General features: G+C 38.3%; 4 protein-coding genes and 1 pseudogene across 4 annotated transcripts; 3 read left to right on the top strand and 2 right to left on the bottom strand.

The window, feature by feature from the left end:
* Window positions 1-29: 29 nt before the first annotated feature.
* Window positions 30-1,658, top strand: LOC122080249. The gene is made up of 2 exons (XM_042647186.1): window positions 30-409; window positions 1,297-1,658. Exons 1-2 carry the CDS (start codon window positions 158-160, stop codon window positions 1,636-1,638), a joined length of 594 nt encoding a protein of 197 aa, XP_042503120.1. The 5' UTR covers window positions 30-157; the 3' UTR covers window positions 1,639-1,658.
* An 804-nt stretch (window positions 1,659-2,462) lies between these two features.
* Window positions 2,463-6,338, bottom strand: LOC122080248 (purple acid phosphatase 3-like). Its single transcript, XM_042647185.1, has 7 exons — window positions 6,021-6,338; window positions 4,117-4,273; window positions 3,923-4,030; window positions 3,703-3,833; window positions 3,107-3,235; window positions 2,916-2,983; window positions 2,463-2,825 (listed from the first exon to the last, which is right to left on the bottom strand). Exons 1-7 carry the CDS (start codon window positions 6,213-6,215, stop codon window positions 2,618-2,620), a joined length of 996 nt encoding a protein of 331 aa, XP_042503119.1. The 5' UTR covers window positions 6,216-6,338; the 3' UTR covers window positions 2,463-2,617.
* Window positions 6,339-10,921: 4,583 nt separating this feature from the next.
* On the top strand, window positions 10,922-17,654 carry LOC122077865 (annotated as a pseudogene).
* Window positions 17,655-17,993: 339 nt separating this feature from the next.
* LOC122079915 (pleiotropic drug resistance protein 1-like) lies at window positions 17,994-18,958 on the top strand. The gene is made up of 2 exons (XM_042646702.1): window positions 17,994-18,318; window positions 18,426-18,958. Exons 1-2 carry the CDS (start codon window positions 18,178-18,180, stop codon window positions 18,681-18,683), a joined length of 399 nt encoding a protein of 132 aa, XP_042502636.1. The 5' UTR covers window positions 17,994-18,177; the 3' UTR covers window positions 18,684-18,958.
* A 1,617-nt stretch (window positions 18,959-20,575) lies between these two features.
* Window positions 20,576-21,397, bottom strand: LOC122080225 (calcium-binding protein KRP1-like). Its single transcript, XM_042647165.1, has one exon. It carries the CDS (start codon window positions 21,082-21,084, stop codon window positions 20,728-20,730), a length of 357 nt encoding a protein of 118 aa, XP_042503099.1. The 5' UTR covers window positions 21,085-21,397; the 3' UTR covers window positions 20,576-20,727.
* Window positions 21,398-21,712: the final 315 nt, after the last annotated feature.

Here is a 21,712-nt window from a genome sequence, read left to right as displayed (position 1 = left end):
TTTTCTGAGTTCTTATTCTCTCACTCTTGGACAGATAATTGATGGTGAAAGACTGACTTTAACATTATGGTTCAGCCGTAACAATTCATATGATGAGGACGGAAAACTTATTTCCCTTCTCTCTCAGAGTGTCTCGAATAGTGTTATTGACGAGCCTATGTCACACCTGCCTTTACCAGCACCCGATAACATGTACTGGTTTTCTCCAGATCAAGGTTCTCTGTGCCAATCCGGAGTTGATATACGCTGGGCAAGAGCACATGTTCTTGGATATACTTTTTATTTGTTTGATGATCAGCTGTTAGATTCATCACATGATCATGCAAAGGGGCTATTGAGTCCATTACGATTGGCTAAGGAAGATGAGTTATTTTACAAGGAATTTCTCAACAGTTTGCATGCGCTGCAGGTATCGTTCTTGTTGTGCTTAAATATTGAATTTTTTCGCTGCTTAGAGATTAGACTTTTCCTTCTCCTAGACTCGATTTAAAATAGCAGACGTTTCCTCCTAAACTTGATTTAAAATGTGCATAATTATATCTCAACAGGGACTTCTGTGTTGCCATTTTTTCAAAAGTCCTCTTCATAATTATAAGACCAACAATGACAGGCCACAGATGATGTTTCACCTTAGGCATGGGCTGAACTTCGAAAATTGCTGTTAAAGTGCCCAATCTATTATTATGGTGTCTACCAAAGGGACAGCCTTGGTTGTCTAGTTGGTCTTGTATGTGGCAATAGTTGATGAAACCTTTTGCATACTGTAATCTTTGGGAATGTATTCTCAGAGGATTAGTCGACCCCATTAAGTTGGGATAAGGCTGAGTTTATTGTTGTATTCTCGGAGGATTCTTAGTGTGTTCTATTTAGATAGGTCTTTTGCAATGAAGTGAGGAGTGGATTTTGTGGATAATGCGCCCTTGTTGCTTTTATGTGTTTCTCAAGTCGTGCTCTATAGTTGACAGTGAGATAATATTCCTGGGTTACTGGAGATGGGTAGATAAGGAATGAGTCAGCTTATAATGGCTCCACTTGTATCCAACAAACCTTTGCCTTGTTAGGTGTTTTTTCTTTCCCTCTTTTTCTTCCTGGTGTGCCACTGGTTGGTTGGGTGGTTGGGTTGGGTAGTGTTTAAATGGGACGCCAAAGTCATTACATTGTGCATTTTTCATCCAATGTTTAGAAATAATGAGTATTATGCCATCCTTCTGAGGCAAATACACTGCCTCCCTTCACCCTCCCCCTCCCCCCGGGGCGATTGCAGAACATTAACAATTACTGCATCACATTGAACAGGTCTTGCAGTTTTGCTGTTGGAAAGCCTTCTACTTGCGAGAAACTGAAGTTGGAAGAGTGATCAGCAATGTGGTGCCATTATCCCAATCCCTACAAGACAAAAGCAGTGACTGGAAGCTTACGATGGGTGATCATCAACTTGCAGAGATGGTTTTCCACCATGTCTCCAATCATGAAGATAGCAAGCCTGCCTTTGGTTGGGCTGACTTACATGCTGCTGTTGTTGCATGGGAAGATTATACCTGTAAGTTAAGGAAGGAACTGTTTATCAGATTTCCGTACTGGAGATCCTATCAGTCTATTTTCTTTGTTCCCTTGGTTGACCTTGAGAAAGAAGCTTAATATATAAATATTTAGAGTAATTTACATCCCCCTTCCCTGTACTTTGCTCTTGTTATGTCCCCCTCCCTTGGGATGTAACAAGTGTGAAGAGCCTTGGATTATCTTTATTATAATTCCGAAACCTTGTTAGCTAGGATAACCAGTCCAGCTAGACATCTACAGAAGGCAAAAATATTCTTTATAGGGATGGTCTTCGGTCCTTATATGGTACCCAAAGATGATTATCTCTCACCAGAGCTGATGGTTTTCACTGTGAATCTCAATGATCTAGGGGACAACTAATTATCCAGAGTCCAATAATGTGATCTTAACCATCAGCTTTTGCATTAAAAAAAGGGTTTACAGCAAGGTTAGTGAGGCTAGATAACAATTGTGTCATGGACCGGACTGCTTTGTCCATATTCTCTGATGGTAGGTGGTGGTTGTGCTTGTGTATGGCTTTCTACAGTTAGGTTATTGCTATTTCATATCAACTTTGTCCATGGATTGATCTCCTGGCAGAATTTTTCTTCTGGGTTTGGGGAGTTTATTACATGCTTGTATTCAAAATCAAGTGTTGCAATTCAGGCAGTCAGCCATCCTCAGGCTAAGCTGCAAAGGGTGTCAAAACCTAACCGAGGGATTAAGGGAGAACTGTAGTATGAGTGTGATGCACATGTTTAGGAAGAAAACCTTCAAACCTAAAGATAGCCTCTACTTTCTTGTCCTTCAATTTTTCATTTCCTTCTCAAACTGCCCAAAATTTCATTGTGTATAAAGATACCCTGCACTTCTACTAAACAGTTTCTAAATCTTCTTCATTCCATGAAACCAACACTCCAAGGTTAGTGGAACCCTATTCTATTTCAAAAAGTTAAGTTATATTCTTTGATACCCATATCTACCATAAGAGCATAACATTGTCCGTCTTAATTATACATGCATATAATACATAAATCTTATATGGCTATAACATAACCACTTTAGTACACTGATCCATCTATATGGATGTGTAGGCCTTGGACACACTCCATTTGTAGAGAACTTTGCCAAAAACATCATAGAAGATGAGCACAGCATCTGTTTCGGTAATCTCTACAGTCATGAATCCTTGCCCATCATAGAAGAATTTTAGTCCCTCTTTGTTTAGATCATAGTCACCTCTCCATGCCTTTGAACCACCTCCACTGGTAAAGTATTGGAGTTTGCTGCAATCCCAAATCCAATTCCAATTAGCTACTTCAGTTCAACTGCCTCAAGATAGTTTTTAACATTTTTAGGGTTTCTAACAGAATTACCTGTCTCGGCTACTGATGTGTTGCACCAAATGGTCATGCCCATTAATGTAAAGATCAACATCATCGGCCTGATAAATTCAAACAGAAGTTATTACAGTTACAAGCTAACAAGTATAGCTGTTAAAACCATTTTTTTTTTGGGGGGAGGGCGGGGTGTGAGAGGAAGAGAGGTTGAATAGAGCTCCAATCACCTTAAGGATTGGGAGAAGATCCCTCACAAGCTCCACGGTGTCACGATGTTGGCCAGCACTTCTCAATGTATGATGACCAACAACGATCTTCCACTTTGCCGTCGACTCTTTCAATGCTGAATCAAGATCCTATTGATAGAACCATTATCCGACATTTATTGTTAGGAATTAACAACACAACAGAATAACGATAGCAAAAAAAAAAAGATGAAAATAAATCTAAGACATGCACAAAGAACACAATGATTTTATGTGGTTCACCCAAAATGGGCTAGGTCCATAGTCAAGTGATAAACCCTCAGTACATGATCTCCTCACAAGATCACTCCCTATATATAGGTTTAAGAAGCATTACGATATAGAGAAACAATAATTCCCCCAAAGTATAAAACTGCCCCCAATATAAATGGTTGCGGCTTCTGCTCCCCAACGCCCCAGCCCACTCCAGCGAGCAAGACTGCCGGTGTTGGAGAAAAGTGAACAGAACTTCCTGGATTAGACTGAGATCAAGCTTCACCAATAACAGTTTAGATTATGGTTTTCTAGTGGAATTAAGCTCTCTAAAGATATAATGGGGAAGAAGATGAATGGGTTACCTTCAGAAGGTTACTTAGATATCCTTTTCTGGTAGGAGTTATACCACTCCAGTCATAAGTCTCATCGCCTGGATGAGTGAAGTACTTGTCTGCAAATGGAGTAGTATCAACAAAGAAGATCTCCGCGATTTCTGTCAAATAACAGAGTAAAGAACAACAAGATTAGATCAAAGCTTGGATGAAATGAAGGATGGTAGAGAGGGTGAATCATATATGATACCTGTATTAACAATGAAAGATCTCATGCACAGCCATCTGCTATCAATCTTGGTAAGAACTGGACTCAATTGTGCCTCTACATTACCCCTGTAGTCATGGTTGCCCAAAACTGTGCAAATTCGAATTAAAATTAATCAATGAAGGCAAAAAATTAACTTCAACATATTGGTTCTTGAGTTAAGTTTATGAACATACCATTGTACCATTGCTTTTGCAGGCTTTTAGCAGTGTAGATATTGGAAAATGACTCCTCAAATTGCGGATCATCGGTGCCGGTCAATCCACTTCCATAGAAGTTGTCTCCGGTGGAGATAATAAAAGCTGGGTCAAGCACATCTGCTACCTTTCCCATCTAAAATAAAACAGAAGATTGTTCAGATATTAGCATATAAGAGCAAAGAAAGAAGCCCAAACTGTTAGTCCAAGCTACAAACCAATGTGAGAATGAAGTTGCTTGCATTACCGATCCCTAATGGATCAATGGATCATTGAAGAACTAGCCGACAAAATGATGAAAAGGAAAAACAAATAGTAATGTGGAAAATGCAAATCAAAATTGAAGGATATCAATAAGAATGCGTGTGGTTCTAAGTTTGATTCCTATTATCTCTTTGGGACCACTCACACGAGGTGTTTAGTGCTTTTCACTGCTTTCAGTGAAAGTTGAATAGTTCATGCAGTTGTGGGATTAGTATAGGCCTAAGGGACTAGTCAAGCCGAAGGCCTAAATACCAGTCGTCAGCAAAAAAAATATATTTCTAGTGAACTTTGTAAAAATATCTTTAGGAGGAAAATCCCTCCATGGTCGCACACCCCTATACCCAAGACACAAGGGTGGTGAAAAGACCACCTTGCCCTATGTTGGATGCCTCCCGAACCCATATTTTTATTAGATAGGATTTTGATACCCTAGAGGTACCAAATAATTTGTAGTTTTTATTTCCCTTTTAATATTTTTGAAAACAATTTTTTCCAATGAGAGTAAGAATTGTCATTTCACATGCATACCGAAATATGTGCATGACATGACACCAGTTGTCATTGCCAAAAAGACATATCATTTTCAAATTATTTTAAAAAACTCTTTTATACTCCTAATTTAAAATGAAATTTTAGGAATAAGACAAGAAAAATTAAAGAAGATGTTAAGTTCTAGATTCACGTAAGAGATATGGAATCCACATGGTCAGGATAGGAGAGAAAACTATATAAAAAAAAACCCATGTAAGAAGGCAATAATATTACACTATCATCGTGGAAAACTTTTTCTTAATTAGTTCCATCCTTAATTGATAATTAGCAAGAAAGAGAGACAGCTGTAGAGAATTAAAGGCAATGTTTAATCACAACAAAATTGTAACATCTATATGAGTATTTCAATTAATAATCAACATAAATAGATGTCAAATTGAAAATAATTTTCATACAATGGCATCAAAATTATTCTAAGTGGCAGTGACATTAGTACACACGAAAATGTGAAACTTTAAAAAGATAGAAAACGCATTTTATTGAATAGTATATTGAAAGTTGAAGTGGTCTTATTCTAGTAATACATTTGTAGATCCTTTTATCAAAAGAGAAAAGACTTGGTATGCTATCGGTGTACCCAAATTTGTGTCTCTCTCTTTTCTTCTTGGAAAAGTCTCCTATACCCCTTTCATCCTAATTCCCTCATTGATTGAACAGCTACCTTCAGAAAAACCAGCGACATATACGCCTTGTAATAACTTTCCCAATCAAAATTCATGACAAAATAACTTTTTTTTAGCTAGAATTGTAGCTGAAGATTTCATTTTTTTAATGGAAGTAGACGGAAATTAAGTCTCGCAGATACCCAGAGATTCTCTCCCATCTTCTTCTTTTTTTGTTTTTCTGCAACTACTATCCCAACAAGAACAAATTTCACTTTCCTTTTTTCTTCCTCAAGGACATAAGAGCTTTATCACATAACCAAGAGATCAGGTAAGATACCAGATCAGAAGAGAGATACCTCCAAAAAGAAGAAGAAGAAGAAAGATATGCAATAAACCCCCAAAAAGAAAAAGAATTGTTTCTTCTCAGATAAAAATGTTAACCAGAGATAGAAAGTGTAATACCTGAACTGCAACTTCAGTCTGGTTGTAATGCCCTTTCCTTCCCCAATCTCCGACGACTAAAACCCGAAGTGAATCAGAGTTCACTGGATGATCGATCCGATGAAGCTTGGCCAGAGAAGAAACTAAACACAAGGCAAAAGTGGCTGCCCAAACAAGGCACAGAGCCATGGATGACCAGTTGAAGGAACCAGCCATGACTCTTGCAGGAGAAAGGAGGACTTGAGAGAGAGAGAAAACTTTCTCTACAATTTCCAGATGTTTTCTCTTGTACCCTTTTTATCCAGTAAACTGACGTGAAGTGTTTATATTACTATTTTTCTTAAAAGTAACCCTTTCAACACCCTTGTGTAGATCAAATAAAGAATGGCCAATATATGAGGTACACACGTTGTGCAATCTCCAATAATTGCACATCTGTTAGATGAGGACCACTGGGTTTGATGGGACCCATCTAACATGATTCCTGTTGGTTGTTGCTTAAATGGGTCCTACAAGTTTGATCTCCACCGTTGGATTTGTTTGGAATTTTCCCCAAATCTACACATTCATTCATGTCCTTATATCAATGCATGATTATTGGATTTGATTGGATAGGATGGTGTAGGGTCCCTTATCAGATTGATTATCCAATAAGAGAGTAGGGGAGTGGGGGAAAGAAACCAAAATAGTGGTTTGGGGTCTGGTGGGCCCAACAGATAAGAAGAGTCCTGTGGCAGATGAGAAATGCTAAAGTAGCCATGCCTTCGTCATTTTTATTTTTGTGAAAGAAAGCTAATTGTTTGACCAAAAAAACAGAAACAAAGCTAATTGTTCCTACAATAGTGCCAAATGAAGGTCAAGAGTATCAAACCCTCCTCCCCCTCCCTTCTTAGAAAGCTTTTGTGGTCGGCAACTCAAACAAAATTGCTAAGTCTTTTTAATTATTTACTATTGACAAAAGGTTAGGTATGACCATGGGTATAATTATTTATTATTGCTGGGTCTTTTTTCTTCGAATGCTTCTTCCCTTGTGTGACTTTTTATCGGAATAACATTCTAAAGGAGTATGGATATTTATTTGGATAGGTTCTACATGTGCTCAAGAAGACTCATGGCCTAGGCAGGTGACCTCCACCGCACTAGGAAGGGGTACCCACTGCTCCCCTATATCATATACATAGAAAATATGAGATGACAACCTTACCCTTCTTGGATGTGTCCTTGTGTCTAGACATAGGGGAGTTTTCGGACAAAAAAACCTACCTAAAAAAAAAAACAAAATCCAAAGAATTATTTGGATGTGGTTTGTGGATTTATAAAATGTTGTTCGACATCATCCGGTGGATATTTTGTATATAGGAATCCACGTCACTAGAAGAAGTGCTTACTTTTTTTATAGTACAAATTCTCCTCTTGTGGTACCAAACTCTCATCCCCAGTTTCGACCTGCCTCAGTGAGCACAGGACCTGGAAGTCATATGCGCCTAAAAGTGATTCTATTCCATCAAGTAGTGATTTTCGAGGATTGGGCTCGTCTGTAGCACACGGGTGTGCTACAGATGGTGTAGCACGGCTCCATATTATGACACATGGTAGAGTTTGATCCTAAGGTGCTAGTTACTGCAGATGTAGAGAGACCCCTGGACCAGCAAAGCACCAGATTCCACTGTACTTCTTCTCTGGCAATCTCATTCCTGTGATCAAGCAGCCGGCAAAATGACCAGAACTCGGTTCTGGCGCTCAAGCTTTCATCGAACATCAACCATAGCACAGCAAATGCAATAAACACAATGGAAAATCCAAAAGTAAAGGGATGGGGAGATTATTACATAGTTGAGAAATAAATGAACTTGGGGAAGCAAAACAGAAGAAAAGGGAAAGTTAGCCGGAAATTACAACGGCCATGACATCTAAATCCAAGCCCCGTCAAAAACGAAGGATGAAAATGAATAGACTCCATCACAGAACATGGCATCCTCATCAATTCTCAACGGCTATTGAAATCGGAACAAAAAATGAGATGACTCTTGCTTCATTCAGAGACCTTAAGAGTCTCCTCTTGAAATTTCTAAAGCCAACGGTCCAAGGTACCTATGGGAAACGCAAATCTCCCAACACTGATACAACAAAGAGACTATGAGAATGAAAGTATTTCTCCCAACTCCTAGCGCCAAGGGCTCGATTAGGTTGCTATGCACAACGAATGTCAAAGAGAAAATGGAGCGAACAAAAAAAAAAAAAAAAAAGATTTAAACAAACCCTTTAAGAAACCAGAAGAGCTTACAAACAAAACAAAATAAACAGTGGGCATCGATAGGGCAGGGCGGTTGCAACAAAGCCAAATCAGATGGGAAAGCTTCTTCAAGCAGCAACGAAAAATGGCAGGGGAAAATTGTGGGGAAATCTGTAAGTTTTTTCAGATCGATTCTTCCTTCCCTTGTGAAGCTACAACAAGGTTGAATGGAGGGAGGAGAGGGGAGCAGAAGAACACTCAGCTGAAAGGTCGCTGGAGAAGGAGTATGCCGGATGAGGCTGTTTTCCTAAATCCACTTGCTTGCAACGCATGTAGGAAACGCTTCTCCTCCCTCAGAGATAGTCACCATTGATTTTAAATTATCCACGTGTCACCATTATAGACCGCTCTACACCATCTGTAGCACAGGGGTGTGCTGCAGACGAACCCGATCCTTTTACCGAAAGGATAAAAAAGGAGATTCTATTTTTTTTTTTTTTTTTTGCTAACTGCGAATTTCAAGGCCTCGTCAGACTAGTCCTGTGCTATCAGTGAATATAGAATCGTCCTATCTTTGGGTAGTCAATATCTCATAAGATGGGACGGTTCTATGGGCACTGATAATTTTCTAGCAATTTTACCCAAAAAAATAATCTTCTAGCAATATGAGATATTGACTTTGCAAAGATGGGACGATTCTATATGCATTGATATGTAGATTCTTATTGATCCCACAATTGTATGAATCGAATTATATTAGGGTTGAATTTTTGTATTGTTTCTTATACTTGAAATGTTGGATTGTATTGCTCATTATCAAAAGTTTCGTTTTGTTTCCATCCTACAGCTAAAAATGTGTTGGCATGGGAGAGCCCTTAATTTCCACCCTGGGAGAACCCTCTCTTGTTCCATATATGCTTGACCTCGTATGTTGGAAGCTTCCACACATATAAAGTATGGCATATGTAAGCCAAACACTGTTTTGGTTATCTTCGTGATACTCAGACTGAATTTTTAGTGGCAATCATCAAATGGGGATAAAAGGGATTGCACCGTAGACCCTCATCTTTCATCCAACGCTTGTGTCCATTACCGGCCATTCACAAAAACCTCTTGCCTTTAATGACACTTATCATCTAGAATGTTTATAATTTAAATGGAATTTGCAGACTTTAGATAGCTAAGAAGAGATTTAAGCTTGTTTTATATGCTTTACATGCACTTGAAGCACAAGACTTGAGATCTCAAACTCTGAAAACTAAAGGTTAAGTTGGACACTACAATTCTTAAGAGTTTCTGTTCTTGGTGGGTTTTTGGCTCCGGAGGAGTTTGTGACATACTAGAGCTGTTCCTTCAATGGAAATAAGTGTTTCTCCAAGTATTTCTCAAAGTAATTCTCGAGGAAATAATTATCCTGTGAACAGTCTCTATTCTTATTTTAGAAGAGATAGTGCATTTGATGTGTTCCACTGATCCTCTCGTTCTCGAGAAGAAGATGATGAAGAAACTCTGAAATGGACTGCTATACAGAAACGTCCCACATGGGATTGTATGAAGAAAGGTTTACTGGCTAGAGTGGAGGTTGATGTTGAGTGTTTTGGTACATTAGAGAAGAAGATTCTGATAGAAAGGCTAGAAGTTGAGAATGAGAAGTTCTTCTTAAGGCTCAGAAATTGCATTGATCGTAATTAACACCTCATTTTCAATTTCTTTGTTTTCTTTGAGAACATTCTCGTACGAGTCTGTGATGAACACATGGATTCCACTAAGTCCATGGAACAATGCAATTAAGAGAGAAAAACAGTGGAGCCCATGTGTTCATTATAAGCCTGCACAAGAACGTTCTCGTGCGAGGACCTGATCCGAACTCTTTTTCTTTTTCTTTTCCTTATGTACATTTTTATCTTTTCCAGAGTTGGAGTTGAAGTTCCAACAATTGAAGTTCGATTTGAGCATTTAAATGTTGATATAGAATCTTATGGGGGAAGTAGAGTTTCACCTACAATCCCTAACTTCACTATCAATATAATAGAGGTAATAATGTCATTAAATGAAGAGGATTTTTGTTCCCATAGTCTTGTTATTCACATAACTAATAACCAATAATTTTTCTCATCTTGTTTTTTCAAGGGATTCTTGAGCTATCTCCATCTTCTTCTTAATAAAAAGGCGCCATTATCAATTCTTCAAGATGTTAGCAGAATAACAAAGCCGGGCAGGTACTAATTAAGATGATTATAATATAATTATGAGCCTCGTGTACTTGTCCCTCCCAGATCTTTCAGTAGCAGGAGCCTGTGCATTGGGTTACTCTTTTTTTTATAATATAATTATGAGGAGTAGTGTTACAGATTCTACTAATCTATGTGTTTAATTTGCAGGATGACATTGCTTCTAGGTCCCCCAAACTCAGGAAAGACCACACTTCTGTTAGCTCTTTCTGCAAAGCTTGATCCAAATCTAAACATATAAATGTATAATAGGGGAAAATCAATTCACAAACATTTCTTTTTTCTCTAAAAGATCAGATTGTATTAACGGATACAAACTCCAGAAGTGAGTCCCCACTTTTGGCATGACAATCAGTAGTTTTTGATATTGTTAATACTTTGTGCTTCTTCATCAGGAAATCATCTCTAGCTGATTTATTATCTGAAATGGGTTTCGGAAATCTGTTTTTTCAGTTTTCAGGGTGAATAAGTTACAATGGCCATGGAATGGATGAGTTTGTCCCACACAGAGCATCTGTATATGTCAGTCAAAGAGATCTCCATATTGGAGAAATGACTATGAGAGAAACCTTAGCTTTTTCTGCAAGATGTCAAGGGGTGGGAAGTACTTATGGTAGGTTAATTAAACTCCTCCTTTTCTAAATCAATTTAATTTAGTAAATTTAATATATTACTATTATGATTTGTGAATTGATTTGGGTCAAATATTGATTCATAATATGTATTATTATCTCATCAGATCTATTTTCTGAATTAACAAGAAGAGAAAAGGAGGCAAATATCAAGCCAGATACTTATATTGATCTTTTCGTGAAGGTGTGGAACAAACCTTCTATTTGTGTTTCACAAAACTTTGTTCGTTATTAATGAGGATTGAGATATATTACTTCAACATTTGTAGGCAGCAGCACTAGAAGGCCAGGAAGCCAGTGTGATGATAGATGTATTTCTAAAGGTATATGGTGGTACCTCATGATCGTCAAGAAACTCTTCTTCTATATATGTTTGAGAAAAGAACACTACCCGCTTGCATGTGTCTTACGCCTAGACTTGGGTGGACATGAAAAAATTGTGTTGTCCCCCCACCCTGAGTCGCATTCTCATGATCGTCAAGAAACCCGAGTTATTGACTCTGAAATATTATCAATATTTATGCTTTATTACTACTCAAATTTTGTAGATTTTGGGTCTCAAGGTTTGTGATGATGCCCTAGTGGGAGATGAAATGCTAAGAGGTATCTCTGGAGGACAAAGAAGGCGTCTCACAACAGGTAGAATTAATATTAACTCTAAGGGATTCTATTGGTAACAACACTATATATACTCTGTTTCTTCTGATTTCCCCCATTGTGACTGATGTATAGGTGAGATGTTGGTTGGACCATTAAGGGCACTTTTCATGGATGAGATATCAAACGGGCTGGATAGTTCAACAACTTATCAAATTGTGAAGTCAATAAGGAATTACATTCAGATTTTAAGTGGGACAGCCTATATATCCCTCCTCCAGCCTGCACCAGAGACTTTCGAGCTGTTTGATGACATTGTTCTCCTATCTGATGATGGACAAATTGTGTATCAAGGCCCCCGGGAATATGTGCTTGAGTTCTTTGAGTCCATGGGATTCAAATGCCCTCCAAGGAAGGGAGTTGCTGACATCTTACAAGAAGTAAGTATATCAAGCTAAGGCAGGAGCCCTGATCACCATCTCCATCATAAGCTTAACCCAGGAAAGCATTACCATCCATTTACATGCTTTTATCTTTTTTGACATTTAATAATCACCAGATACTTGGTACTTTGGTAGTGTTCCCCTATAACGTCTCACAAGGGCTTGTGAAATGACTAAGTGACCCCATGTTGGATGCCCAATGCACTGTTACATTTGCTGGGTTGATCGTAGGCTGCATGGTGCATACGATCAGGTAGCATTCTAACAGAGAGATACTAACTTGGCTTTCTGTAATGCAACAATGCCAGTCAATTAGGGACTTCCAAAGAGGTAGCGCCTGTTCCCATCTCTTCCAAGTTTTGTGTCAAGGGTCATGCTAGAGAATGTATTATATGCCCAATTGTGAAAAAAAAAATAATAATAATAATAAATAAATAAATAAAAATAAAAAATCAAAGGATATACCATGATTGGATGAATCATTGCCATCCCTAGTTTCATAACTCTTTTTCTAATTTCCCTCTTAAGTTTTATCTCTCTCCTCCTAACCCAGTTTGTGTGAAACCAAGGAGCTGATATTTTGATATCCATTTCACAGGTAACTTCAAGAAAAGATCAGAAACAGTATTGGGATGATAAAGACAAGCCTTAAGGTATATTTCTGTGAAGGCATTTGTAGAAGCATTCCAATCATTCCATGTTGGCCAAAAGCTAGGTGATGAACTAGCTATCCCATTTGACAAAAGCAAGAGTCACCCCGCCGCTTTAACAACTGATGAGTATGGTGTCAGCAAGAAGGAGCTGTTGAAAGCTTCTATAGCTAGAGAATGGTTGTCGACAAGGATTAAAGTATCGGTATTGGTCGCTGTATCGATCGACTAAAATTAAGATAAGTATCGGAGGGTATCGTATTGTATCGGAGATACGCTAAAGATACGCACATAAATGGATATGAAATACCTTTTTAAACACTTTTGCATAAAAATTTTGTTAAAACAAACTATTGATAACATGTATTATGCATAAACACTAAATTGAGGGTATCGCACTAAGAATTCAAGGTTTGTAGTTGTCCCATAAATGTAAAATCCTTGTTCCCAACCTTGATTTCCACTTTAGTTAGAGAGAAATATGGCTGGTAGCAACTTTGGAACAAAAACCCCTCAAAAAATTATGTTTTCTGAAAAAATTATATGATCGTAGCGCACTATATCGGTACATACCGATATGTACCGATACTTACCGATACGTATTGATCGATACAGAACGATACGTATTGATACTCATCGATACGTACCGATCGATACATACAAATACTCACCGATACTTATCGATACATACCGAAACATATATTTCACCTTGATTTTATATTTTCCATAGAGTATTAGTACGTATCGATAGTGTATTGGTGCATGTCGGTATGTATTGCAGGATATGTATCAATACGAAAGGATTTTAAAAATTTCATGTATCGTATCGGTCAGCTAAATTCAAGATACGTATCGGAAGGTATCGTATCGGTATTGGAGATACTTTAAACCATGGTTGTCGATGAAGAGAAACTCATTTGTCTACATTTTCAAGACAGTACAAGTCAGTAACATGTTGATGATGTTGCTTTCTAGCTACCTAATAGTTTTCAAATCATGTTAATAATTGAATTCTTCTCTCACTGATTCGATCAGCTTGTTGTTATGGCATTCATAACAATGACAATTTTCCTGCGTACTAAGATGCACCGAGATTCAATACTTGATGGTGGTACATACGCCGGTGCTTTATTCTTCTCCCTCATGTCAATTATGTTAAATGGATTCTCAGAAGTGGCCATGACCATCTTGAAACTTCCTGTATTTTACAAGCAAAGAGACCTCTGTTTCTTCCCTTCATGGGCATAGTCACTACCAACATGGATCCTAAAGATCCCAATCAGTTTCATTGAAGTTGCTGTTTGGGTGTTCATGTCATACTATGTCATTGGATTGACCCAAATGCTGGAAGGTAAAGATCAATGGGAAAGCAATTACAGTTTCTATATTGGAAGTTGTGGTCAAGTACTGTTTTTGGCAATTCCCTATTCGTGGAAATAACTGAGAGAATGTTCCTACCGCAGGCTATTCAAACCTCCTCCTCCTCTGTGTTAGCCAAATGTCTTCCGGATTGTTCCGATTAATTGCTGCAGTGAGTAGGAATGAGATCATTGCAAACACATTTGGGTCCTTCAGTTTGCTGATAATCCTGGTTATAGGTGGATTTATCTTGTCACATGGTATGCTCCAAAACTGAATTAAGCATTAAGCATCAGTTTAGATTGAATGAGTTTCAATTCCCATGATTGTAAGGTATTTTAGGATTTAGTTTTAGGTGGCCATTTTATTCCGAAACTAATTGGCTATTAACATTTTTCACCGGAATTAAACATCCGCCTATTTGGTAGTGATTTCAATTCCTATGATCATGGTGGGAGTAGGATGCTAGGAACAGGTGTTTTAAATTCCCATCATTCTTATTCATGTCAATCTATTAAACTAAAAGTTGATTCAGTTCCTTGCTATTTGACTTCTAAAGATCCAATTAGTCTGATAAGTTCTATTTTTCCTCACTGCTTGCATTCCGTTTTGTGATCAAATTCATAAGTTGTCTTTTTTCAATGAATCAGATGACATAAGGAAATGGTGGATATGGGGCTACTGGATCTCTTCTATTACGTATGCTCAACATGCAATTTCAGTGAATGAGTTCCTTGGGAAAAAGTTGGAGACAAGTAAGAAATTTTCTTTCAATTAAGACCTGAAAATAAACAGAATAAGAGGTCTTCCATAAAATGAATCACTTATTGAATATCATTCTGTGGTACAGGTTCTACCCAATTCTACTGAGACTCTAGGAGTGGCAGTCATGAAGTCTAAAGGGTTCTTTACTGAAGCATACTGGTATTGGATTGGAGTAGGAGCGTTGATTGGTTATGTTTTCCTGTTCAACATTATTTTCACTTTTGCACTATCTTATCTTAACCGTAAGTATAATATATTGAGGTCTTGTACTCTTAAATTTGATTCAACATGTTTTAACAACCGGATCACATTAATCTTGCAGCATTTAAGAGCTCTCAGGCAGTTCTCACTGAAGTAGAAAATTCTACCAATGAAACTACAGAAATTACCAACATATCGTCCAAGAGGAGCAACCTTAAGGGTTATGTGTTACTTGATTGCATTCCTTTATTGAGTTTCAACTTACACCTTCTTGGTACTAACATTATAGCTTTGATTTAATTAATACAGAAAGCACAGATGGAACTCAAAGATGTATAGAATCTCAAACTTCATCCAATCAAAACAAAAGGCAGGGAATGGTTCTTCCATTTGAGTCTCTTTCCATCACTTTTGATGAAATAAGATACTCTGTAGACATGCCACAGGTAGCCTAAAGTTTCAAACAATATAGACATGTTGCAGAACAACATAGTTTCTTAATTCTCTATCCTATTGAATACAGGAATTCAAAGCACAAGGTGTTACAGAGGACCGATTGGAGCTTCTCAAGGGAGTGAGTGGAGCTTTTAGGCCCGGAGTCTTTACAGCTCTAATGGGTGTTAGTGGGGCTGGAAAGACCGCTTTGATGGATGTGCTAACAGGAAGAAAAACCGGTGGATATATCGAGGGAAGAATCACCATATCAGGGTACCCTAAGAAGCAGGAGACATTTGCTCGTGTAGCAGTATACTGTGAGCAAAATGACATCCATTCCCCAAATGTTACAGTATATGAATCTCTGCTCTTTTCTGCCTGGCTTCGATTGCTTCCAGAAGTCAGTGAAGCTACAAGAAAGGTCAGTGGATTTGGGACTTCTATCTATTTATTGTGTATACTGACCTATTGAGTGTTTTATTACTTTGTAAAACAAATGATGGTTGCAGATGTTCATCGAGGAGGTCATGGAACTTGTGGAACTAAACCCATTGAGGGATGCATTGGTTGGACTACCAGGTGTCAGTGGTCTATCAACAGAGCAGCGAAAGAGGCTCACCATTGCACTTGAGCTTGTTGCAAACCTTTCTATAATATTCATGGATGAGCCAACCACTGGTCTTGATGCAAGGTTGGCAGCAATAGTAAAGAGAACAGTGAGAAACACGTTGACTCTGGAAGAACTGTCATGTGTACCATCCACCAGCCAGCCATTGACATATTTGAAGCTTTTGATGAGGTTAAATATGAACTAAATTAAAGATATTTATGGCTTTCAAAACATAGTTAAGATATTTATGCTTTTATGTTGGACAACACAGCAATTCTTGTTGAAGCGAGGAGGAGAGGAAATATATGTTGGTCCATTGGGAAGGTATTCTTGTCATTTGATAGAATATTTCGAGGTGAGTAATACAACAGAAAGTATATTTTGGGGATTATATTTTTGATATTTTCCATTGTGCTCCACACTTACATCAATTGTATCTCATTAAGGCCATTGATGGAATAAGTAAAATCAAAGATGGTCAAAAGCCAGCTGCATGGATGCTTGAAGTTACAGCAGTAGCCCAAGAAGCAACTCTTGGAGTCAACTTCGCGGAGATTTACAAAAACTCTGAATTATATTGGTGAGTTTAATTAATTTATTTTTTTTGGCCAAAAGTTTTTCCTTGCCCAGGGTAAAGAGAGAATTTCTTCATCCACTGTGATTTGATATTAAGATTGGACTCTTGGAGTAGTGAGTTCCATTATTAACTCATGCCCCTCATCCCTATTGTCAAAGGTTTGAAATACTCTTCCTTGGTCAAATCTCGTGGATTAAAATATCCTCCCTTCAACATGGTTGTGGGTGAAATAATACTCGATCCCTATTAAGAAATAGAATCAAGTACATTAATTGTGATAAAATAAGGTGTATAACAAGTTATCTCAATTTTAATCCCTTATTTTATGAACTGGGCCATTCAGGAGGAACAAAACAATGATCGAGGACATAAGCAAACCAAGTCCCAGTTCAAAAGAACTCCATTTCCCTACTCAATACTCACAATCTTTCACCAACCAATGTCTGGTTTGCCTTCTGAAACAACATTGGTCCTACTGGCGTAACCCATCATACACTGCCATACGCCTTCTCTTCACAACCTTTGTAGCACTAATGTTTGGGACAATATTTTGGAATGTTGGATCCAAAAGGTAATATATGTTAGAAATTAGGGATGACAAAGTTTACACTCTTGTCATCTTATCTTCCCTTACTAACTTGATTAAATGATGAGAATTGTAGCCGGTTTCAACAAGATCTCTTGAATGCAATGGGTTCTATGTATGCTGCCGTTATCTTTCTTGGGATACAGAATGCATCTGCAGTGCAACCTGTTGTAGATATTGAAAGAACAGTTTTTTACAGAGAAAGGGCTGCCGGAATGTATTCAGCTATGCCTTATGCCTTTGCACAGGTATAATTTAATCTCTATGTGTAAAGTTTGTCTTGAATTCTTGACCCGTTTTGAAGATTGACCCGATCCGACATATTTTGGTGGCGACCCGAATGGGAAATTTTCTGAGATCTGTGATGGAAGCAGAGGGCTTGGGCCTATCCATCACTGATCTCGTATGGGGGTGCGGGGGGCGTAGTCCCTGCGGTATGGTTCGACCGGATCGACCGTGACCCTATGGGTCGAACCGCGATTTGGAGTATATATATAATATACTGTTGCTTGTTGAGAAAGTCATTGTATTCCAGGATTTTCACGCAGCTGGGGTTTCAGGGCGAGTTTTTCCTTGTCGCTGCTAGGGTGTAATTTCTCCTCTGCATAGTGAATCATCTTCTTCTTCGCCCGAGGACGTAGCACACCACCCTGATGTGTGAACCTCGTTAAATCTCTGTCGTACGGATCTATTGTCTCTTTATTCATTTTTCTTGGCGTTTGATTTAACACTATGTTAAGAACATCAGCAAATAAGAATATAATAGGTAAAATACTTATTTAAACTTTTACCAATAATTTAACTATAAAGTCTTATTTCTATTTCAGGTCTTCATTGAGCTTCCATATATCTCTTCTTCATGTATTTTACACTGTTATATTTTACCTTCTACGGTATGATGTCAGTGGCCATGACACCCAACCGCAACATTGCTGCTGTAATTTCTATAGCATTCTATGCTGTGTCAAACCTCTTCTCTGGATTCATAGTTCCAAAACCAGTAAGTTGCAACAATGTTTTTCTAATCTAAAGAAGTAAAAATTTTTCTCTTTTCCTTTTGTGTTCTTTATTGAATAATTTATCTTTATATCTTTGGTTCTTAAACAGAAAATTCCAGTATGGTGGATTTGGTACTATTGGATGAGCCCTGTCGCTTGGACATTGAATGGATTGGTTGCATCACAATATGGAGATATAAAGGAAAGGTTTGAAACAGGGGAAGTAGTAGAAAAATTTGTGACTACCTATTTCGGCTTTGAACACAAATTCAGAGGAGTGGTAGCTGTTGTAGTGGTTGGGTTTGCTGTCCTATTTGCATTCATCTTTGCCTTCTCAATAAGGGTATTTAACTTCCAGAAAAGGTAATTAAGTTCTCATAATGCATTCTGGGGAAGCTAATCAAGCAAGTAGTCTCCAATTCAACCAGAAGCAAGACACAATTCCAGCAATGTAGAGAATGAGTTTGAAGTTCTAAAACTTTTTAGGCTCTCTTTGGTGACTCTACTTGAGATTTTTTTCATTTTTAATTGCTGATGGTGTAGATCTTTTTCTTTCATATTTCTTTTAATGGTTGATATTTATATTTTGTAATGATAATGTATGTCGACGCTTATTGAAACGGCGATGGATTACTCCATGAGAAATTTTCTCTGAACATGATTGATCTTTATTGTTTAATGGTTCAGTTCTGTTTCTTACTTTCATTAGGAAATGAAGGATTCATATCATTGTGATATAAAGGATGTAGAGGTAACTGGGGTCAACATTTGATCATGAATTTCACATTGGATATTTGTTCATTTTGTGCTGTTTTTAGTTGGAGACCTTGGATGATTTTTCATCTTAAGATGAGTATGGCTGGTAGGGGGTGCAAGTTTGGTCCGGGGAGCTCGAGCTCGCGCAAGCCTGCCCTGAACCCCAAGAGGACCTGGGCTTGGCTTTTCAGCCTATGGGCTGAACCAGGGCTGAGGTTTCCTGGCCTGAGTTCTATCTCGGCCGAGCTGGGCCTTGGTCTGAGCCCAGTCAGGCCCAACCCAACCTCGTATAAATAAATACATAAAAATTAGGGAAAGGAATGCTGCCCATCCCTATGGCTCCTGCACCGGCACTCAGGCCAATGGGAGAGTGCATTGGGGGTCTCAACCACGCAAAAAACTGTCCTACCCCTTCAAGGTCGATACTACCACACACTGGCTTAGGAGCCACAAGAACAAGAAGTGTTCATTGTCCCATAAAAATATAATTGTCGTCACCTTCACCTTTTATTCAAAGCTTGCTAAATGCAAATTAAGGGCAATAGAATTTCCCTAATTGTTGATCTGTGACTGGAAACTTGCTTTGCATACAAAGGTTGAGCATGCTGCTAACTTTCTTGGATCTATTGGCTCAACCAATAGGGGGTTGAGATAGGAGGGGCATGGGGTCATTTTCAAAGGAGAGAGAGAGAGAGAGAGAGAGAAGGTGACAAATGCTGGGCACCTAACAGCATTATCAACCTTTTCCCTATTCTTTTATAGTCGAAAGAAAATTTCCATTACAAAGCATACCAATAAATCCAAAATTTCAAAAGCCAACACCAAATATATGATTAAATGTTGTTTGAAACAAGTTTTGACGGTTCCGGTTTTAATCGATTCCAAACTGATCTTTTGATTCAGACCCATTCCACCGACCTGTCTCATTTACAAATTGGTTTAAAAATTGAACTGTGTCCGGGAGTGGCCTCTGTACCAGCACCCTGATTAATGAGAGCACACAAATAGGCATCAATCAGGAGGGCTGTGTTGGTCGAGATTCAGTTTGTCTCCAACGACTAACGCTCCAATTGTCCTCCAACAATCTCTTACAAAGCAATTTCTAAGCCGCCGATCATGTATGAACAACCCATTTGGTTGGACAAAATACCTACTCTCTCTCTCTCTCTCTACCTTGGATTTTCAATCCCCTGTGTTTGGTGCAGGGGCACACTCTGCCAGAGAACCCGTTCCATATGATTATAAATGCAAGTTTGAAACAGGTCTTGATGGATCCAGTTCTATCCGCTTCCAATCTTATCTTTTGGTTCTGAAACCGTTGGGAGACCTATTCCACCGATTTAATAATGGGTGGGTCGGTTCCAATCCGACTCCAGTTCTTATCCTAAATTGATTACACGTAGAAAGTTCATCCCTGGTTCAGTTCTGAAACCAAGCTTTGACTTGTAATAGAAGAAAACCTTTGAATGAATTAAGAAGTGAATGAATGGACTGAGAATTGAATTAGTTGAAGACGCTCTATAAGATATGCCATGAACCATTCAAGAAAATGCTTGAAACTTGTAAAAGAAGTCGTTCTACAACAATTGATTCCTTATAATTTCTTTCCTACAAATTACAAAAAGATTACAAATGAAAAGGGCAAACAGAGGATTTCATTTATATGGATTCTTCAATTCCTGCAACAGAGCTTCTTCCAACAATCTCTCTGATTCCTCCATCAGTTCAGGGCTTAATCTAATCATCAAAACACAAAAATCCATCTGATTAAGAGCTCCATCACCATCCAAATCACCCTCTTTCAACATAGACAACAGTTCATCATCACTCAATCCCTGCAACCCCAGTAGAGCAGAGTTCCTCTTCAAGCTCTCAAATGTAATGACTCCCTTATCAGGATCCATCAATAATCGAAAGCCATTACAGAGCTCTCCAATCAATCCTTCCCCACCTAACTTCTCGGCCATAGTCGGCAAGTAATCTTCAAAATCGATTTCCTTTCGTCCTGCCATGGCTGAATCTTCTGGTTCTTTTGAATGAAATCGAAGAAGAGTAAACAAGAAAGAAATCAAAGTATACTGGAGATGGGGAAGAAATGAGAGGAACCCAGAGAGCTAAATAATGGAGAGAAGGAAAGGGGTTCGTGGAAGAAAGTCCATAGATGCCAACCAAGCATACGCCTTACGCGGCGGGTTGAATAAATTTTTTTCTGCAAATAGCATTACCTCTCGGTTTCGTAGAAGACTACGAGGGGTAGAAACGTCCATGGAGCAAAGAAAAAGGGTAGTTTCCATAAATGCAACCCTTGGACTTGGTGTCTTGCCGCCTTGGACAGATGTGTTGGACGCTGGGAGCTTTTATTTTTTAATTTCCCAAAAAAAAAAAAAAAAAGGGGGAATTAAGCCCCCCCACTCTCCCTTTCAATTTGTCGAAATTACGTATAAGTTTAAACGATTTACATCTCTTTCTCTATCTCTTATCTGTAGTTTGAAAGATTCTTACAGTTATGTCCAATCCATTATCCATCGTCAATTTGAAATTGTCAATTGATGACATCACCATTTTAATGCTCAAAATGCCCACTATTACACTTTTTACTTAAAATCAAACTTTTCACTTAAAACCAATGAAAGAGGAGAA

Source organism: Macadamia integrifolia, chromosome 5 (genome assembly GCF_013358625.1).
Source record: "Macadamia integrifolia cultivar HAES 741 chromosome 5, SCU_Mint_v3, whole genome shotgun sequence".
NCBI lineage: Eukaryota > Viridiplantae > Streptophyta > Magnoliopsida > Proteales > Proteaceae > Macadamia > Macadamia integrifolia.
The sequence above is the reverse complement of the archived record's forward strand: the minus strand, read 5'-3'. Positions and strand labels throughout refer to the sequence as shown.